The sequence below is a fragment of the Miniopterus schreibersii genome, assembly GCF_964146895.1.
Source record: "Miniopterus schreibersii genome assembly, chromosome: 17".
Lineage (NCBI taxonomy): Eukaryota > Metazoa > Chordata > Mammalia > Chiroptera > Miniopteridae > Miniopterus > Miniopterus schreibersii.
In genome coordinates this window covers 43,668,924-43,688,945 of record NC_138117.1, presented here as the reverse complement: position 1 = coordinate 43,688,945, position 20,022 = coordinate 43,668,924, and the positions used below count along the sequence as shown (strand labels likewise).

The 20,022-nt window shown below is 51.4% G+C and overlaps 2 protein-coding genes across 8 annotated transcripts; one reads left to right on the top strand and one right to left on the bottom strand.

Annotated features, from left to right (window-relative positions):
- Positions 1 to 2,499: 2,499 nt before the first annotated feature.
- Positions 2,500 to 4,380, top strand: CCDC166 (coiled-coil domain containing 166; the record flags this gene model as incomplete). Its single annotated transcript, XM_081116488.1, has 2 exons — positions 2,500 to 3,525; positions 3,622 to 4,380. The coding sequence occupies exons 1-2, from the start codon at positions 3,103 to 3,105 to the stop codon at positions 4,378 to 4,380; spliced, it is 1,182 nt and encodes a 393-aa protein (XP_080972614.1). The 5' UTR covers positions 2,500 to 3,102.
- A 4,070-nt stretch (positions 4,381 to 8,450) lies between these two features.
- ZNF623 (zinc finger protein 623) lies at positions 8,451 to 19,801 on the bottom strand. 7 transcript variants are annotated; one of them, XM_081116399.1, is made up of 4 exons: positions 19,671 to 19,786; positions 18,058 to 18,130; positions 15,029 to 15,231; positions 8,451 to 12,789 (listed from the first exon to the last, which is right to left on the bottom strand). In XM_081116399.1, the coding sequence occupies exon 4, from the start codon at positions 12,711 to 12,713 to the stop codon at positions 11,205 to 11,207; it is 1,509 nt and encodes a 502-aa protein (XP_080972525.1). In that variant the 5' UTR covers positions 12,714 to 12,789; positions 15,029 to 15,231; positions 18,058 to 18,130; positions 19,671 to 19,786; the 3' UTR covers positions 8,451 to 11,204. The 7 variants fall into 7 exon arrangements, with proteins under 7 accessions (XP_080972525.1, XP_080972524.1, XP_080972527.1 ...); XM_081116398.1 differs by lacking the exon at positions 15,029 to 15,231; XM_081116401.1 differs by lacking the exons at positions 15,029 to 15,231; positions 19,671 to 19,786 and adding an exon at positions 19,170 to 19,189.
- Between the last annotated feature and the right edge of the window lie 221 nt (positions 19,802 to 20,022).

Here is a 20,022-nt window from a genome sequence, read left to right as displayed (position 1 = left end):
TTCTGATCAAGGTACAAGGCACTTGGGTGGGGTTGGGGCATCCATATTGATAATCCCCGAGGGTCCCTTCGTCTGACCACTACTCAGTAGCTGGCCACCCCTGTGGGTTCTCAGGCTCCTAAGGCTGAGCTTCAAGGAGAGAGTCTCTGGCATCACCTGAAACCACTCTAATACCACAGGTCCACTTGGCCTTGGCAGGTGTAAGGGTTGTGGGCACTGGTCATGTGCTGGCTTCAGGCTTCGGATTCAATAAAGGTGGCTGGCTCTGCCCCTTGTCTCAGGGCACAGGACAGGGATGGGGAGAGGATGTGGCCCAAGGTCCAAGTCACAACTCCAGTGCTCTCAGGAGTCCTTGGACAAGTCACTCTATGCATCAGTTTCTCCATCTGTGAAATGGGAGCAGAGGCTCTGGAAGTGCTCACCCCAGGGCCAGGCAAGCAGCCCAACCCCACTGGCTACTTCTGAGGAGGGACGCTCAGCCAAGTCTCATAAGCTGAGCAGGGAGGGCATCCAAGGTAGGGAGTGGGTCCTGGGGAAGGGTGGTGAGCTGAGTGGCCTGAGGGGTGTTGGGAGCAGCATCCCAGGAACAGGCAGAGGGAACCTTCTGCTGCAGCCTGGGAGTCCAGGGCCGACCCCAGCAGAGGGCGCTGTGGGGAGGGGACCTGACTGATATGGAGTGGGGGAGGGGCAACCTTGGCAGAAACTGAACAGACGGACGGTTCCAGCCTTTTCCTCCCCGGACCTTTCTAGCTCAGTGACCCGGCCAAGAGGTGAGTGACACCCCAGACCCTCCTCAGCCTCAGTCTGAGGGAGACAAAGTCTTGGTCCCTGGAAGAACAAAGATCACCACCTATTTCATGGGGGCAAGGGAGGAGGGGGGACCTCGAGGATGGGGAGTAACGTCACAGGTAACGCCTGGCTTTGCATCTGGACCCGCGGAGGTGAGTTCTGTCTCCCAGGGGCAGCGGTGGGACCTGGTGGACACTAGAGACACCCTTTCCCCAACACACTGAGATAAGGCCCCCGGGGACCCGGGAAGGCGTCTCATCCGCCCCCTGGCAGGGCACCCTCCTCTTCCCCGAGAGGCGTTTCGCCTGGAATCACCCAGGTGCCCCGAAACCTGCGGCGCGGAGAAGTCCCCTTCTGCCCCTGATCTCCGCCGGTCAGAGGCGAAGCCCCGAACCCGGCAGCCAGGACTCGGGTGGCGGTTATAAGAGGAAGGCTCAGGCGGGAGAGACGGACTCGAAGTTGGGGGGCTGGCGGGGGAGGGGCCAACGCTGCGAGGGGCTGGGAGGGAGCGGAGCCGAGGTGGCGCGCGACTTGAGGGTGGTCGGGGCCAGGCCGGGGCTGGGGGTGGGGCCTGGGCCGGAGCCGACCTCGGAGAGGCGGGGCCGCGTCGGGGCGTGGTTTAGGTGCCGTCGGGCGGGACCCGGGCGGGCGGGGCGCGAGCGCAGCGTCCGCGCGGCTCCTCAAACTCTTCCACCCAGATCGCGCAACTGGTAATTGCAGTCCCAGGAAGAAGAAAGTCTCGAGGAGGCGGGACAGAAGAGAACAAAACCTCACCAGACTTCTCCTGGAAGGAGGCGTTATGTAAGTCTTAAAGCTGGGACAAATCGCAGAGAAATTCAGGAGGCTGGGAGGACTTAAAAAACTCTGCCCATCGAGTCCCTCACCTAGCAACAGAAATTAAAAGGCCAAGTTTGACCCAGACACTCCCGTGACAGTTGAGTGCGGCGCAGGAGCCCGGGAGAGGCAGGGGCAGCGTTGCCTGGGAGGCACAGGGTCAGAGTGCGGAGGACCAGACAGAGGGTGGGAATAGGCCTCCACCTCCCGCAGTCTCAGTTTCTAAATCTGTCCAATGGGGACAGTGGCCCCAGGCAGACCCCGAGGGTAGCAGGGTGTAGGGCGTAGGCGGCTGCCCCTGGGGGCAGAGACTCTGGTATGGAAATGCCAGGCCCTAGAGAGTGGCTAGAGGAAAACATCCCAAGTGGCCTCGGTAAAGACCCCACTTGCAGGTTCAAGGATTTTTGTTTTGCCTTGATTCTACTCGGTCTGTTGTCAATTTTTCTATTACTCAGGCACCAATATCATATTAAAAGCCCGTTTTTCAACAATAAAGATAAATTTTTGATAAATAAGTAAAAACCCGTATCATTTAAGGCCAACGTTCAGATGCTGTTTTAGGTTATGACGTTTCTTTAATATATATATTAAATATATATTAATCCTTACCTAAGGATATTTTTTCCATTGCTTTCCAGAGAGAATGGAAGGGGGAGAGAGAGGGAGGCATGGATGTGAGAGAGACACATCCATTGGTTGCCTCCCCCACGGTCTGGACCTGTCCGGGGATCCAGCCGGCAACCAAGGTACGTGTAACCGGAATCCAATCCGATACCCTTCAGTCCGAACTGACGCTCTAACCACTTAGCCAAACGGCTAGGGCTCTTTAATATTTTAATGTTAAAATAAACGGAGATTCTGCGTTGTCTTAAAGTTTATGTCATTTTGATTTTACTTATAAAATACATTCTTTACAAGGAGGAAAATGCCTCAATTGTGTTCCTAATTTTAAGAAGTACCGCCACACCTTGCGTGCAGGTGAAGCTGTGTGAGTGAGTCGCCACGGCTCTGAAGTCAGCCTGCTAAATCAAGTCTGGCGCCTGGAGACCGGGGATACTCGGGCTGCTGCTTAGTCTGATTCTGAAGCAAGTCCAAGGTCGTCTTCCGGAAGCCACAGTCCTTCCCGCCGTGGGCTGGCCTCTGCAGGGCGGGGCCGTTGCCCAAGCAACCGGTGACAGTGGGGAAGTGCGGCTAAGTTCTGTCTCCACGGAGACTGTATGGGCTGAACGCCAACTTGACTCAAGGGGGCGAACTCTGGCAAAGGGCCGAGGTCCCGAAGGAACCCACGAGTAAAGGCTGGCCACGGTGCCCTGGCCTCCGATTAATCCCATACGCCTGACTTTGCCTCCCCCCAACCTCGTCACTCCGAGTCACGTCCCACCTCTCTAGCGTAGGCAGGCTGGGGAGGGAAAAGGCTGAGGTGGAGGAGCGGGCTGGGGGCGGTGCCCTCACGCGTCCCGGTGCCCCAGGCCCGGACCCATGGCGCCCAAGAAGAAGCGCGGGCAGAGCGCGGCTGCCGAGGTCGCGGAGCCTCGCCTGTCGGAGCGTGCGCAGTACCTGCAGCGCGAGTACCGGCTGCTCTCGGAGCAGCTGCGCACCTGCGAGGAGCGCGTGGACCGGGTGCTGCGCGAGAACGCCTTCCTCGACTGCGAGGCGCTGCGCCTGCGCGAAGAGAACCGGCTCTACGCCAGCTACGTGAGCGCGCGCGCGCAACGCTGCGCCAACGCCATCGTCGGGCTAGAGGAGCAGAACCGCACGGACCTGACGCAGATCCACTGGCAGCGGGCCGACCTGGAGTCGCTCTACCACGGGCGCGAGGACGGGGTGCGCGCGCAGCTGCTGGAGATGGAGGCGCGCGCAGCCCAGATGGCGCGGCGAGTGCAGGAGCTACAGCCCTACAAGGCCAGTGCGCGCGCCCCGCGGGCGGGCGGGGGCGGGCGGGGGCGGGCGGGCTGGGCGCGTGCCGCACCCCCGCGCTGACGCGCGCCGCGGCCGCAGGAGTTGCAGCTGGAGCAGCTGGCCCGGATCCGGACGCTGGAGCGCGAGCTGCTGCACATGCGCGTGGAGCACACGCAGCTGCTGCACCGAGTGAAGCGGCGCTTCCTGGAGGACACCGCGGCCTTCGAGCGCGAGGCGCGCCAACGCGTGCAGTCCCTGGCGCGGCGCGCCGAGCGGGAGGCGGCGCGCGAGCTCATCGCGCACACGCAGGCCATCAAGGCGGACAACGGCCGGCTGCGGGAAGAGCTGCTGCGGCTGCTCCGCCGGGCCCAGCTGCTGCACGACACGCGGCGCCAGCTGCTGGAGCAGCGTGAGCAGCTGCAGCACGAGCACCAGGACACGCGGGACCTGGAGCGAGTGCACGGCTGGCTGCGCCGGGGCGCCGGGGGCCCAGCGCTGTGGCAGCCGCCGCCGCCCGCCTCGCGCCCGGGGCCCGCCGTCTCCCCCCCGGGCCCCTCGCGCGTGGCTTCCCGGAACGCGTCTCAGGCGTCTTCGAGCGCGGGCTCCAGGATCCCGCCCATGACCCCGTTGCGTGTGGGCTCCAGGGCCCTGTCGCAGGCCTCTCCGAAGGCAGGTTCGCAAGTCCCATCCCAGGACCCGTCGCAAGCGGGCTCCCGGGTCCCGTCCCTGGCCCTGTCCCGCCCCGGCTCCCGGAAATCTTCACGGTCGTCAGTGCGTGTGGCTTCACAGACCATCACTCACCCTGTCCCAGGATCGAGCCAGTCAAAGGAGACCGCGAACACGGACGCTGCGGCCTGAACCTACCGGGAAGGGGGGGCGGGGCGGTGTGCAGGACTCGTATTTGGGGAGTGCAATTGTTAATAAAAGTGTGACCCCCTCACACACGCCTCCCTGGACGCCCGCCTTGCTGCTTCAGCATTTCCTGTCAGCTCCGGGACCACTTATTCAAGCTTCCAGTTTCCAGGCTGCAAGGTAGCTGGATGCACCCTTCACCCTGTGTGTCAGCTGGGATCCAGCATCCCTCCACACCGGGGCTGATCTCTGGCTGCTCCTGCAGGGGGCCAGGGCCGGGGAAGGTCCCGGACATCAGCATCCTGCCCACTAGGGCTGACGGTGGCAGAGACGGACATCCCGGCACGGACAGATAGTGGGGAGCAGGAAAGGAACCTGGTGGGCCAGGGGAAGCTGGGCGACTGGGCCTTGTGGTCAGGAGGGCCAGTGTGGTGCCACCTGCGGTTGAAAGCACCACAGGAAGCAAGGGAGGTTTTCTGTTTAATCCCTTGTGGGGGTTGGGTAATTTTTTATATAATTTCAAATTTAGAGAAAAGTTGCAGGAATAGTTCAGTGAAGTCTCCTATACCATTTATCCAGGTTCACCAGCAGTTTGCTTTCTACCCCTTTGGTGTGTGTGTGCTCGTCCCCCCACCCCTGTACATTGCAGATTAGGTTCACTAGGTCATGCCCCTTCACTTCTAACTCCTTATAGTGTTTCTCGAGCACAGGGACATTCTCCTACATTACTACAACCCAGTGATCCGAGTCAGGAAATTTAGTATGGAGAAAATAGTATTAGCTAATCCTCTGTTCACATTAAAATGTTAACTGTCTCAACGGTGCCCTTGGTGGCCACTGTTGTGCCAGGGTCATGCACCACATTTAGTTGTCAGTCCCAGTGTGCAGAGGCTGGTTAAGATGTCCCTTAGGTGTGGTGTGTATTCATCAGTGGCTGTACCAGGGGGCTGCCTGGCTTTCTGGGGGTGCTGGCCCCAGGGCAGTGACTTCATCCTGAGCACAGAGGGAAGGGTTTTATTTGTTCATTTATTTTTTTAATTCTCACCTGAGAATATTTTTCCCCATTGCTTTTCAGAGAGAGTGGAAGGGAGAGAGAGAGAAACATCCATGTGAGAGAGACATATTGATTGGTTACCTCCAGCACAGGGGATTGAGCCTGCAACCGAGGTACGTGCCCTTGGTTGGAATCCAGCCCGGGACCCGTCAGTCTGCAGGCCAACACTCTAACCACTGAGCCAAACCGACAAGGGCAGAGGGAAGGTTTTTAAATAACTGGGTCTTTGAAGGAGAGTGCAGTGTGGGAGAGGCAGGACCAGCATGGGAACAATGCTGGTAGGGGTGGGCACAACCTTGTGGCATCCAGGCAGTGGACCTGATGTTCCAAATGGGATGGCCCTTGGGATGGGATGGCATTGGAAACAGGGACTGGGCCTGGGCCCCGTGATGGGAGTTCAGAGCACAGGTTCAAGATGAAGGTCCTGTTTGCTGGGAACAGCATAACATGAGTGAACCACATAGAGGAAGCAGGTACAAACCCTGTCATTTGGGGTCCTCAGCACCTTCTAGCCCAGTGCTCCCGTGAATTAGTGCCTGAGAAACATCACTCAGAGTAGACTTTTTTTTTTTTTTTTAATGTATCCTTATTGATTTCAGAGAGAGGAAGGGAGAGAGAGAGAGACAGAAACGTCAATGATGAGAGAGTCATTGATCGGCTGCAGCCCCCAACCTGGGCATGTGCCCTGACCTGGAATCAAACCCCGATCTCCTAGATCCTAGGTCAACGCTCAACCGCTGAGCCACGCTTGGCTGGGCAAGAGTAGACATTTGTTCATTTCTCCTTGTAGTCATGTATTGACTTTATGTACTTTGAAGCAATTATTAGTTGCATATGAGTTTAGAATTACTAGCTCTTCTTGTGAATTGAACGTCTTACCAACTTGCAGTGTTCTTTACGTCTGCCCACAGCGTGTCTGCTATTACTGGGGCTGCTCCAGCTTTGTCTTGTACACCCTTTTCTATGGGTGTCAATATTTCACATGCATCCCTAGAAACGTATAAATGGTTCTTAAATTGTAAAATACAGTCTGACAATCTTTGTTTTTTACCCTAGAGTGTAGTTAGTTTATACTGGTTGAGTTGCAGTATTAATAGCAGTATTGCTTTATATCAGTTTATGTCATAGTTTCTGAATTTTCTTATTTTATGTTTCAGCTGGACCCCTCCCCCATTTCGTTTGCTTTTCTACTTTGTGGAAATCATACTCTTCTTTTTCAGTGGTCATCTGAAAAATGTTAGCATGCACATTTAAGCTCATAATTCATGAAGATCCTATCTTTACCTCTCCCCTAACCCTGAGAACACTTTCTATTTCCATCACACCTTCCAGGTTTAGAACCTATGGACAACCACATCACTCATAGATTGGCCACTGTTACGTTCTTTGTGAAAATTCATTCTCTTGCATACTTACCATTTGGGACATATTTGTATGTATGCTATGCTTCAGAGTTTACTTTAAAAGTCCTTATGCTAGCTCCTTATTCCTTGCACAGCTTTCTGGCTTGTCCCTCTAAACAAGCTGCTCAAATTCAGGCCTGGTCTGCCCCAGCCAGTGGCTGTCCTGACTACTCGTGCGGGTGGAGAAGAGTGCCACCCTACAGGCCGGAGCGTGGCCGTGTGGGATGCCCAGCAGTGCAAGGGACAGTCTGAGCCCCCCTCTGACTGTGACACCCATCCTCCTCTGTCCTCTCACCACCTGCCTACTGCTCTGTGGTTCCTGCCCCAGGTCATCACTGCTCATCAGGCTGGTGTTGTGGGGGTTTCCCTGTCACTGGTGGCCTGGAGCTCTTCCCCAAGATCTCTAAGCCAGAGATCAGAACAAGCCCACTCGCAGCCATGTCCCCTGCCAAAAAAGAGCCACTGACCCCGTTCAGCTTCCAGTCATCTCAGCAGGGGTAGGAGGGACACCAGGCACCAAGATTATATGGGGAGACCCCCTCAGAGGGGACAGTGAGCCCAAGTAGGCTGGGCTAGAGCACATGCCAACATGAGCAGTGGCCAGAGAGCAGGGCAGTGGGCAGGTGAGGTGCATCAGGGCACGAGGTGAGTGCTGGCAGCATCCCAACCTGCTAAGGAAGGCCATGTGGACAGGGAGGGAGCCTGCCTGGTCCTCCCTGTCTTGGCCTGGACTCTAGGGCTCAACTGGCTGGGTTGTGCCTCTACACTGAGCCTGCTGGTACAGGGGCTGCCATGCTCCTTGGACCCACTTCTCCTGGCAGAGCTGCTCAGGGGATCTAGGGAGCTCTGATGGTAGCTTTCCTGCGATTCTAGAAATAAGAAGGCTTCTTCCTGCCACATTGTTAGGAGCGCCCAGCTACTACAGTACCAGACAGTTGCAGACACATGCTGTGGGGCTCCTAGCCCTGTCTGTTCCTGTGGGCTTTCTGGTGCCTGGTGAAGAAGCCTAGGTGGTGGAAGTTTTTCCTGCAGCAGTTGCACTTGTAGGACCTCCTGGTCAGGTGCAGTCCTGGTGGATACTGAAGCCCTTGGACCACTGGGAGGCCTTGCCACACTGGTCGCACATGTAAGGCATCTCCCCACGGTGGGCCTCCGGTGGTGGCAAAAGTGCTCATTGGTACGGAAGGCTTCCCGCAGTCCACACAGCAGAAAGGCCTCTCCCACTGGGCACCAGCTGATGCTGGAGAAGGTTGACTTTCTGCTTGAAGGCTCTCCCACAGTCACTGTGCCATTAAGAAAATGAAAAGGCCAAAGACTGTATTTGGAAAAAGACTTTCATCTAGAATACTCAAAAGAGTCTTACAAGTCAATAATAAGACAAACCACCCAAAAGTCGTGGACATATCATAGGGACCATATGGACAGCAACATGCACGTAAGAAGATGCTCAGCACCACCACTTGGTGCAGAAGACACAAACTCCACTGGGATGGAGTTAGAGGAGTGACAGTGCCAAGTATTGGTGCAGATATGGAGCAGCTGGAACCCTGACACACTGTGGTGGGAGTATAAAATGGTACAGTCAGTATGGAGAAATTTTTGGCAAACTTTTTAAATCCTTGAGGGCTTTTATTGATTTTTTAGAGAGAGGGAGAGGGAGAAACATCAATGTGAGAGTGAAATATCTATTGTCTGTTTCCTGCACGCGCCCCAACTGGGGATCGAACCTGCAACCTGGGTATGTGCCCCCACTGGGACTCAAACCCACCACCTTTCGGTGTACAGGACAATACTCCAACCAACCAAGCCACAGGCCAGGGCTGGCAATTTTTTATAAAGTTAAAAACGCAGTTATAACTCAGCAATTAAATTCCTAGTCATTTACCCAAGAAAAATAAAAGGCATGTCCAAATAAATACTTTTATACAAATGCTCATAGCAGTTTTATTCTTAATAGTCCAAACTGGAAACTCAAGTTTCTACAACAGATGAATAAATGGTTTATCTATACAATCAAACATGACTCAGCAAAGAGCTACTATAACACAAAACTACACTGGGTGGAATCTTTAAAACATGCCAAAATGAAAGTGAGACGCAAAAGATTACATAGTACATGCGTCCATTTATATGAAGTCCTAGAAAAAGCAAAGCTTCTCTACACCAACAGAAAGTGGTTACATGGGGCTGGGGTGGGATTAACTGAGAAACAGCAAAAGGGAGCCTTTGGATGATAGAAATATTCTTTTTCTGATTATGAAGGTGGTTACACGGGTGTACATTAAAACTCTATACACTTAAAACAGGTGTTTTACTGTGTGGAAACTTGACCTCAACAAAGTTGATTAAGGTGGTCTAGTAATACCTCCGCCTACACTTCAAATGGTGAGTTCTCCAGAAAGTACTGTAGGCCCTTTTTGAACTATTTATTCCCTTGAGACTTCTAGGGTTGCTGGAATTTGTTAACTCAAAATATGCATTCATGGGCAAAAAGAAAAAACACATTTTATACAATTTCAAAAGTGGTTTTGATTAATGTTCATATAAAGAAAATTCAGTCAACAACTAACGTGGTCTCGCTAGGCAGTTACCCGCTGTGTAATAAACCTGCCTGCTTCAGAACAGCTCCACTAAGAGGAATCTGCAATGCCCCGTTTCTGTTCAGATTTCCTTTAGTTCCTTATTCTCTGACAAATGTCTACTTTTCTCCATAGACCAGTTCAAATGCTACCTCTTCTGTGAAGCTATCGCAGATCTTCGTTACGTCTGTCACCTCCTCGCCTCTGCTCCTACACATGCGTATATTTCTACATTTTGCTCAGTGTGCCATGATCTGGCTTCCCCATCAGACTTGGAATGGCATCGGGTTGGATAGTCCTATTTTCCCAGGACTTCCCGCTGGTCCTTACAGGTCAATACATTTTCAAATAAATGACAAAATGAGCTAAAGGGCGGGGAGTAACAGAAGAGTTGAGTTCAGTCCTGGACTGCTAAGATAGAAAGAAGTTATGTAGTGCACTGCGACTCTATGCCCTGGAGTGAACCAGAAAGATGCATAGGCAACTAAGGAAAGACAATGCTCCCCAAAGAAAGTGCATGGTCATGGCTGAGCTCTGATGGCAGCAAATATGAGGGCACTAGGCTTACACTGGCCACTGCCTGCAACTTCTGGCTTAAGGGCAAGCAGCAGACATCAACCGGGCTAAAAAAGAAGGTATTTCCAACAGACCAGTAGATTACAGTTTATAAAACAACAACAAAAATCCAAGGGTTTTAAAATAGCAGTACAGAAGGACAAAGTAGGAGAGGCACCACATACAAAAACGTGGGGTGTGCTTTTTATTGTCTTGCACTAGACACAAGGGACACACAAATCAATCAGATGTTACCATTGTCCTTAAAGAATGAGCAGTGTAATGGAAGATATATATACACACATACACAATTCTTATATATCAAAATAAGTGTAGTAACAGGTGAGAACTGAGGGACAGAAGCCCAGAGGGGGACAGGGCTGAGCATGACATGATGCCACAGTGGTCTTGACTCATGATGAGGAGTTAACCAGGTGAAGTGAGGAGACATTCAAACAAGGCTGGAGGCAAGGAAGCAGGGAGAGCTTGGATTCAGGAACAGCAGTTAATGTTGCTGCAACACTGAGTTAGGTGGTAGGAGACACGGCTCCAAGAAGCAAAAGACCTCAGGATTCAGGAAAGGAGGCTTAGAATGTCCTAAGGACCACAGGGAACCAACCTGTGGCTTTAAATAAGTACTTCTCCAACTAACTTGCCTTTTTTTTAAATCCTCACCTGAAGATATTTTTTCCATTGCTTTTCAGAGACTGGAAGGAGGAGAAACATTGATGTGAGAGAGACATCAATTGGTTGCCTCCTGCACGTGCCCCGACCAGGCTGAACCTGCAACTGAGGTATGCGCCCTTGGCAGGAATGGAACCCAGAAGCCTTAGTTCTAAGGCTGACGCTCTAACCACTGAGCAAATCTGGCTAGGGCTCCAACTTGCCTTTTTGATAGATCAAAATTGCTACATAATACTGTTTAAAGTAATGACTGGATTGTTCTCCTTCAAAGGGGATTTAAGTCAGGGATGAACTGTGTGCAGTAAAATCTAGAAACTTTTCAAGACCCAGCTCCTGCCCCCAAACTATTCCAGCTCAGAGTCAGCTGTCGTCAGGTGGTTCTCCTGAGGACACATGTTCCTAGCAGACGACAGCCATCCGGCACTGCTGCAAACATAGGTGGCAGCCCACTCCTAAAGCAGGCCCATCCATGACTCTGGGAAATGCTGACATGTCCAAAGCCACGTGATTCAGGACTCATGCCACTCCCCAAACATCACTGAGTTGGAGAATACTTTATAAGCTATCTGTATGTTCCCTCTGACTTACAGATTTCTCACCCAAATGTATGGGGGTTTTACTCAGGGAAAGTCTCTCTTGGTGAACACCTTGATTATTTTTAAAGTTCGGAGAACTGAAATCTTTCCTGTACTGACTACATTCATAGAGTTTCTCTTCAGAGTGAATTTTCTGGTGTTGAAGGAAGTTTGATCTCTGAATAAACCCTTTCCCACAATAACTACACACGTAGGGCTTTTCTCCAGTATGAATGATCTGATGGAGAAGCAGCTTGGAACTCTGGATGAAGGCTTTCCCACAGTCCTTACATTCAAAGGGCCTGTCCCCAGTGTGGATTTTCTGATGTTCTGTGAGATGAGCTTTCTGGAGAAAAGCTTTCCCACATTCTTTACATTCATATACCCTCTCTCCAGTGTGAATTTTCTGGTGTCGAATAAGGTATGAACTCAGGAAGAAAGCTTTCCCACATTCATTACATTCGTAGAGTTTCTCTCCGGTGTGAATTCTCTGATGCTGAGTAAAGTTTGAAGTCTGGCTGAAGCGCTTCCCACACTCATTGCAAACATAAGGCCTCTCTCCAGTGTGGATCCTCTGATGCTGGATAAGCTTTGAGCTCCGAATAAAGGCTTTCCCACATTCATTACATTCAAAGGGCCTCTCTCCAGTGTGAATTCTCTGATGTTCAATGAGGTCTGAGCGATGACGGAAGGCCTTTCCACATTCCTTACATTCATACTGTTTCACTTCTGTGTGGATCTGATAATGTCGAATAAGGCTTGAGCTCCTAATGAAGGATTTTCCGCATTCATTACACTCATAGGGTCTTTCTCCCGTGTGAATTCTCTGATGTCGAATGAGTAACGAACTCTGACTGAAGCCTTTCCCACATTCTTTGCATTCAAAAGGCCTCTCCAGGGTATGAACGCGCTGGTGTCGAATCAGGTCTGAGCTGTGACAGAAAGCTTTCCCACACTGAGTGCACTTGAATGGCTTTTGTCCTGCATGTGCTCTCTGATGCTCAATGAGATCTGCATAGTGAGCGAAGTCTTTCCCACAAGCATTACACACATAGAGTCTCTCTCTGCTGTGAACGCTCTGGTGCTCAGCAATGTTGGAGCTCTGGCTGAAGCCTTTCCCACACTGGTCACATTTGTAAGGTTTCTCCCCAGTATGAGAAATCTGATGTCTAACTAGGTCTGAAGTAAATGGGAAGCTTTTGCCACAAGTCTCACATGGGTGTGCTTCCCCTTCTATAAGTTCTCTCTGAAGGATGAGGAGGTTTGAGCTCAGAACTGGGCTGCCTCCTGACTCACTTCCCACTTGGGCTGCCTCTCCTGTTTGGATCCTCCAGTGAGTAACTGTCACCTGCTTGAGACCAACCTCCTGAGACAGGGAGTTCTGCAGACTCTGCCCTTCCAGGTTTCCCAAAAGCCCCCCTAATCTGGGTTCAGCAACCCCCCCCGACTCAGGGGCAGGGGGCTCCATCACTGTGAGTGTTCCTGACATTGTCGTATGCGGACATCCATCCTCAGAAATTCAGGCTGCAGAGTCACCTTCTCGTCACCAGTTCCTACATCAGAATCTAAAATAAAATAGAACATGGTCATCTTTTTCCTCGTTAACAGACAGGAACCCACTGGAGTGGGTGGAGGTAAAACACATCCACCGAGAGGAAAATGTGTCCTCTGCTCACACTCTTGACCCAACACACGGTGACCACAGCACTTGTCTTACCCTCAAACAGCCGCCCCATTTGGGAAGGCTTCCTTGGGGCTCCACCATCCAACTCCAGGGGATAGACTGGTCGGGTGCCCAGTGGGTAGGGATATGACTTGAATTACCAAAATCAAGATGTATTTCCAAAGAAACACAAATTTACCAATCTTACCACCTCTTTGTTGTCCCTCATTCCTTCATGTCCTCCCTTCCCTCCTCATCAATTTAGATCCCCTGGTCTGCGGTTTTATATTCACTTGGGTTATATATTAAAACCATTCTCTTGCATATTGATCCTAACTCCCCTGCCCTTTTCTTCCTCTATCATACTTATGTGGGAAACCCTGCTCAAGTTGAATTCTGCTTGCTTCCTATCTGTGTATGCATCACTGCTGAGCTCCCTACGTTCTTGAACGCTTTGCCTAACGGCGCCCTGAGCAATTTCTACACTGCCCTAACTCTCCTAGGAGACCATTTCCTGATTTCTATTCTTTTATCAAATGTCTAACCCTGCCTCCTCCTCCTTGGCTGACGACAAGCAATGAGATGAGAATGTTCCCTATCTCCCACATTTGCCAACCTACCTGGGTGTGTTCCTACACCATGCCCTCCCTGTGACATGGGTTAAAGCTGTCCTTGATCCAATATAAGGCAAACACCTCCCCTTGAGCACTAAAACCCACCCCTTTCATCTACCCAAGGACACAAGGCCTGCCCTGCACAGGTCTAGAGTGGAGATGTTCATAGCAGCACTAGTCACAGCCATCCAGAGCTCCATCGACAAGGATTCTAAGGGAATGGCATTCAGCAAGGAATTAGGACTGCCCTACACAAAAGCACAGGCAAATCTGACAGATGTGATGCTGAGAAAAGAAGCCAGGCACAGAGTTCATATTATATGATTCCATTTACGTAAAGTTCAAACACAGACGAAACCAATCCATAGAGGGAGACTCAAGACACTGATGGTCTCTGGGATATCAGAGTAACACCCTCCCTGCAGCTCTAGAATTCTCGGACTAGAATCTGTCTCCCCCAAGGCTGTGCCCTCTCACAGGAAGGCCCACATGGAGCTATCCATCGCTGCATAGCAATTCACAAGTTTAGCAGCAGAAAACAGCACACACCTGTCACCTCAATGCTGTAGGCCAAAAGTCAACCCAACATGACTGGGACTTTGCTCAAGGAAACAGGTGTCATCAAGGCTGAGGGCTCATCTGGAAGCTCTGGGAAAATCCATTTTCAAACTCATATTGTTGACAGAATTCAGTCCCTTGTAGTCGCAGGCCAGCATCTGTTTCCTTGCTGGCGGTCAGTTCCTCAGGGGCACCTGCATCCTCCAGACAGGAACTCATTGATCCCTCTCTGCTGTGTCTTCAGTGACAAGCTGCAGAAAACCCTGCTTCCCAAGGGCTCCTATGGCAGCTGACTTGGCACCTTAATTACAGTAGCAAAATCCCTCCATGACAGCTGGGTGCTGTGCACATTAAGGGCCAGGAATCTTGGAGGGCCTCCCTTACCCCAGTGATGCCTGGAAGATAGCCCCCTGGGATCAGCCACAGCTGTTTGAATCCCACTGCCCAATCCTGCCTTCACAGGTGCATCACCTGAGAGCTCTCCCCAGTTGACTCCACTTTCAGGGAGCTCCATCTGGATGCTGCCACAAGGTCACTGCTCGACCCCAATATGCACTGGTAGGAAACAGGGCCGCTGCAAACCCACTTCCTATGTGGCTGCCAAGCACAAGGATGCATCAGAGGACAGAGCACGGTAAGGAGAGTGCTGTGACCAGGTGATGCGTGCATTGCTGTTACCAAAGGGCACCCTTCCAACATGGTTTTTTTTACCTGAGCTACAATTTCCATAAAGTGCAACATCCTGATGAAGTCATCACGTACACCTGAGGAACCATAGCCCTGGTCAACACAGACCACATCTGTGGCCAGAAAGGCTCCCCCCCCCATGGTAACCATTTCTCTTACTATAGGTGAGTTCATCCCATTTTAAAATTTTATTTACATGGAATCATACAGTATGTTCTCTTCCGCTTTTCTCAAAATGTGCCCACTTTTATTGAAATACATTTCACATACCATAAAACTCACCATTTTAAAATGCACAATTCAACCTTGCTGGCATGGCTGTCATTGGTGTCGACCTATGAACCAGGAGGTCACAGTTCGATTCCTGGTCAGGGCACATGCCTGGTTGCAGGCTCACTCCCCATGGGGTGTGTAGAGAAGGCAGCCAATTGGTGACTCTATCTCATTATAGATGTTTCTATCTCTCTCCCCCTCTCCTTTCCTCCCTTTGAATAAAAACATTAAAAAAATAATAAAGTGCATGATTCAGTATTTTCGAGAACATTTCTACAGTTGTGGCAATATCACCACCAACTAATTGGTTCCAGAACATTTTCATCACCCCAGAGATATCTGCTAACACTCAATATTGTGCCTCTGAAAGTCCCTCCTACGTGGATACATCACAGTTCACGTTCCACCTTCCCAGGCACAGACACCTGGGTGGTTTGTAGTTGGGGCCATGAATAAGCCCCTATAAAGGCTCCTGTCCTGTCTTCTGGCAGATGGGCCCTCATTTCTATGGGGTGCCCGTCAGTAGTGTGACTGCTGGGCCACACGTCCTAGTACTGCTTCACTTTTGTACCTCCCATCAGGACATGTGCAAATTCCACTGTGATCCATTGCAGCTGAGGACCAGCGACTGTGGTGGGTCTGGGGCTCTTCCCCTTGCTTGATGGGTGGGTCTCTTCAACGACCCTGGTCACCCAGCTCTTTCACTGGGTGTTGGAGATAGCACTCGGGAGGCTGGGACTGTCTGAGTTTAGACTGTGACTGTGGGAAGCTGCACTGGCGCCACCAGAGTCTGGCTGGGATGAAGGGTGGCCAGTGGGGTAAACTGTGGCAGAGAATAACACTGCCCAGCATCCCTGCTTCCTTTGAGTGACAGCAATCCCACTTGAGATTTTAGTAGACACATGGCTACCCAGCTAATGACTACATTTCCTAGAGTCCCCTGAGGTTGGATGTGACCGTGACAGGTCCAGCAGGGAGACAGAAACAGAAGGCATGTGTGCACACGGCCTGTCTCCCACCCACAGGGGCACACGGATAAGGCACAGTAGCCAGGCTTCTGGAGAATGAGGGGTGCAGCCACCACCTGCCTATGAGAAGGAACATGAGAAATCAAGTTTCCTGCTTGGAAACACTATTTTTGAATCTGTTACAGCAATTTGAAACCACGCTGAAAAAGGCTAATAAACTACTTGACCATTGGATGTAACGCTCCCAGTGATGAAAAGGGAACTGGATTCGCATGCCACTAACTGATGACAATGAGAAGCTGAGCACAAGATGTGCCAACTGGTCTGGCAGCACAGCTTCTGCAGCAGTGGCCCACTCAGTGTGGCCACGACACAGCACGTATAGCCACTGCCCGGTGGCAGTAACTGAGAACGTTCTTCTGAGTTAAAGTCCCACTAACTTGGTTTAAAATAATCTGTCACCTATTTATAAGAATTACTTTTAACTAGTTACTTTTCAAGATATAAAACTAAAACTATGCTGAGAAAAACTTAAAAATCCCCAAAAGTTCAACAGATAAGTACTGTTAGCTATTTAGATATATTCATCCAGGCCTCTCCTTAAAGTCACCCGCTCACGTACATGCACAATTTTCAGAAATAAAGACAAGATGCCCATCTACCTCCAACACCTCCCCATTTATATCCTGGCACTCTTCAAGTTCATCCCACAGATGTCCTGAGTGCTTTAGATGGTATCACCATCACAGGCACTCACTCACTGAGTCCCTACGATGGATCAGGCGCTGGAGGGAACATTTGTCCCTGTGTTTCTGGTGTCCTGAGGGGTGTTCCCTGAGGTGCAGAGTTCACCAAATGAAAGATGTGGGAACACATGTAGGCACACAGCACCTCCTCCTCCACAGGGTGCAGTCCGCTCTGCTCTTACCAGCCTGCAGCATTGTGGGGGACAGGCCCCCTGAGGAGATGCTGCAGCCAGCCCATGCTGCCTGGGAGCAGGAAGGAAAGTCTAACTAGCCCTTAGCCTGAAGAACTCCAGTGTCACTCCATCCTGCCCTGTGACTAGCAGAAAGGCAACAGGTTACTCTTCATATGCCTCACTGGTTCAGAACTGGGGGTACGGAGAGGTACTATTAGGAGCCCTTGAACCTGAACCAGGCACAGTGCTTAACAATGGACCTGCATTGTCTCTTACACTCCTCCAAACCTGATGAGTATTTACTTTACTTTACAGATGAGAAAACGGAGACTATGACACTCAACTACCCAAGATCACTAAGCCCGTACGTGGCAGAATTAAGGTTCAAGTCCAGGCCTGTCTTCCTCCAGTACCCATTCCCTATTGTGAAAAGTTTGTTCTCCTTCCCAAGTGTAATCTGTCATTTTTACAGGATATTTTGATTAGATCAGCTGGAATGAGTATTATAAAAGTAAGCTTACATTTTAAGCCTTGTTATTTTTCTTAATTTAAAAGAAGAGGAGTAGGATGTTGGTTTTTGTGTTGGAAGTAAGTGATATCTTCTGATTTTTAAGTTTAAAATGACTATTACTACCTGAAAACAGCTTGCATCTGCTCACAGGGATATAGCTTTAAATATACATATGTGCCTCTTAATTGCTTTTACAATTTTTTTAACTTTAGAGGAAGTCTTCAAAATATACTTTGCTTTGAATATACATTCATCTAATAATCAGCAATCTTTCAGTTTCTGCTTAGCTCCTTTTTCTTCTGTCAAGAAAAATTAAACTGATACTCTTTCATTTAAAGAAACCTGAATGAACCATCTACCTCACTGATGAGAAAAAAGACAAAGAAAAAAGAAACCTGAATGAAATACACCAGACTTCTGCTTCCACACGACAATGGGCTAGCATGGCCCACCCTTCCGTTATCTAGAATTTGCTGGATAAATGGAACATGAATTGTCTAAATGCAGAGTTGATGTTGAAAGAGATGGGGCAATCCTCAGTGCTGGAAATGAGCAGGAGCTGAATATGGGAGTGGGAACCTGTGAGCAGCCCCGAGTGGCTTTGGGGTGGCAAGGGGGTGGCACTAGAAACTGTTCTCACATCCGCACTGGTAAAGGGGCATTACGGCCTTGGGCTCCCAGGTCAGTCAGAGTCATTGTCTGTTGATTTCGGCCTAAAGAAAGGAAGTAGGAAGGTTTCAGCCTTGAGAATAACAAGAAAAGTAAAGCAGGGGCCCCTGAGTGAGACATGGACTAGAGCTCTTCACGACCTACGCCAGTGGCTGACCCACAGCTGCCACTGCCATACCTGTGCTCCTGCCACTGCGTGATGAAGGGAACTGAGCACTGGTGTGTGCTTCCCTTGTTTTCTTACGTTCTTCTCACAGCCATCCATGAGGTTCAGGAAAGTGGCTTGCTTAAGTACCATCTCCTCCTCCCCACCCCACGGCCATTTGGTTTCTGCTCCCAGGGCTCTGCCCAAGGATGCCAACAATCTTCTTTCCTGACAAGTCCAGTGTCCTTTCACCTGTCATCTTCCATGACTTGAGGCAGTACTGCACATGCCTGAACTGCTTCAAATGCACTGCTCTGTCATGGGTCAGCTACTTCCCTGACCAACCATTCCATCTCTGGTTCATAAATGCTGTCTGGGCCTTCTCAGCTCTGCCCCCTCTCCCTACCATTCCCAAGACCTTTCCAGGAGAGTCAGGAATCCATCACCATCACTCCAGGAGAGACTGAAGCCACAAGAGGAGGCTTGTGAAAAAACAGAGCAACCTCTCCCCAATTTCTCTCTGTATCTCCCATAAGAGGAATACTGTGGTTACTGCCAGTATTAAGATGCTGTTTACAATGTTACAGCTTTAATAGGGACAAAAGTTCCATCTCTGTGGATAGGAGCAAGTTATACCTGAAAACTTGGTTAGATTGGCATCTCTGGGATGCTTCTGTCATTCATTGGGACTGGGCCTCAGAGTAGAGAAGCGCTGCAGGGCAATCATGAGCACGAACTCCGAAGTCAAACTGCCTCCAGCTAACATCCTTGGGAAATAAATCTCAGGCCCTGAGCACCCCACGACCATGATGTAGCCAGTGGCAGCACACAATGTCCCTGGTATCAGAGAGATGGCCACTGGGACTGATGAAAACATCTAGGGAAAGGGAACTTTCAGGAAAGAGCTAAGACAGTGCAGCTAAACCACCTCTCCCCACCTGGCAATTCTCCTTCAGGACTGAGGGTGGAAGGAAATTCTGTTCATCTCATCTTCCTGTCCACTTCTACCCTGGCCAGGGCAGGTACCGGCTCTGCATCTCCTCCAGCACAGAGGCTCAAGGCCCCGGCCGCTCTCCCAGCCTCGTTTCGAGAGGTCCCTCGGGTCCAAGGAGAGGAGGCCGGCTTAGAGCAACAGCAGGGTTACCCGCACCTGTCCCCACCCCAAGGCCACCGCAGAGGGTAGGAGGCTAGAGAAGCACGACACAGACGCTTAAGCCAGAGGCTCCACGGCTGAGTGGGTGTCTTGGAACCGGGAAAGGAGCCAAGAGAGTGGAACCGGGTATCTCCTCTCCCTGCGGGCCAAGGGCCGAACTGGCAGCCCCGCGCGACGGCCGTGGGGGCTGCCGGGAGACCGGCTCACAGACGCCAGACTCCGGGACACCTGTGAGGGGAAGGCGGCGCTCAGCCCACCTGCCCGCGGCCACGAAGGCGCCACTCACCTGACGCCCACCCGTGAGAAGACCGCTCCAGCTCTGTACAGAACTCTGGCCCCCCGGCTCTGCAGGACCTGCCGACAAAGCCCGCAGGGCCTCGGGCATTCCGGCCGGAAACCGGCCCCAGGCCCCGCCCTGAGAACTTCCGGTTCTGCTCTAGGCAGGCCAGGGCTGGGCGGCCTCTCGTTGGTCTGGACTTCCGGCGGGCTCCAGAGCGGAGGAGGGAGTGGGGGTTCCTGGTGTTTTGCTCTTTGGGTGTTTGGCTGTCTGGGTGCTGGGGGATCTCCAGCCTCTGGGCGAGGGCTAACGCACCGTTGAGAGTGGTGTGGCCCAAAAGGTTGCTCACCTGGCAAGCTCA

Bases quoted from the DNA above. Each gene is read 5' to 3' on its own strand.
- ZNF623 (XM_081116397.1), bottom strand. From the start codon at position 12,713: ATGTCAGGAACACTCACAGTGATGGAGCCCCCTGCCCCTGAGTCGGGG.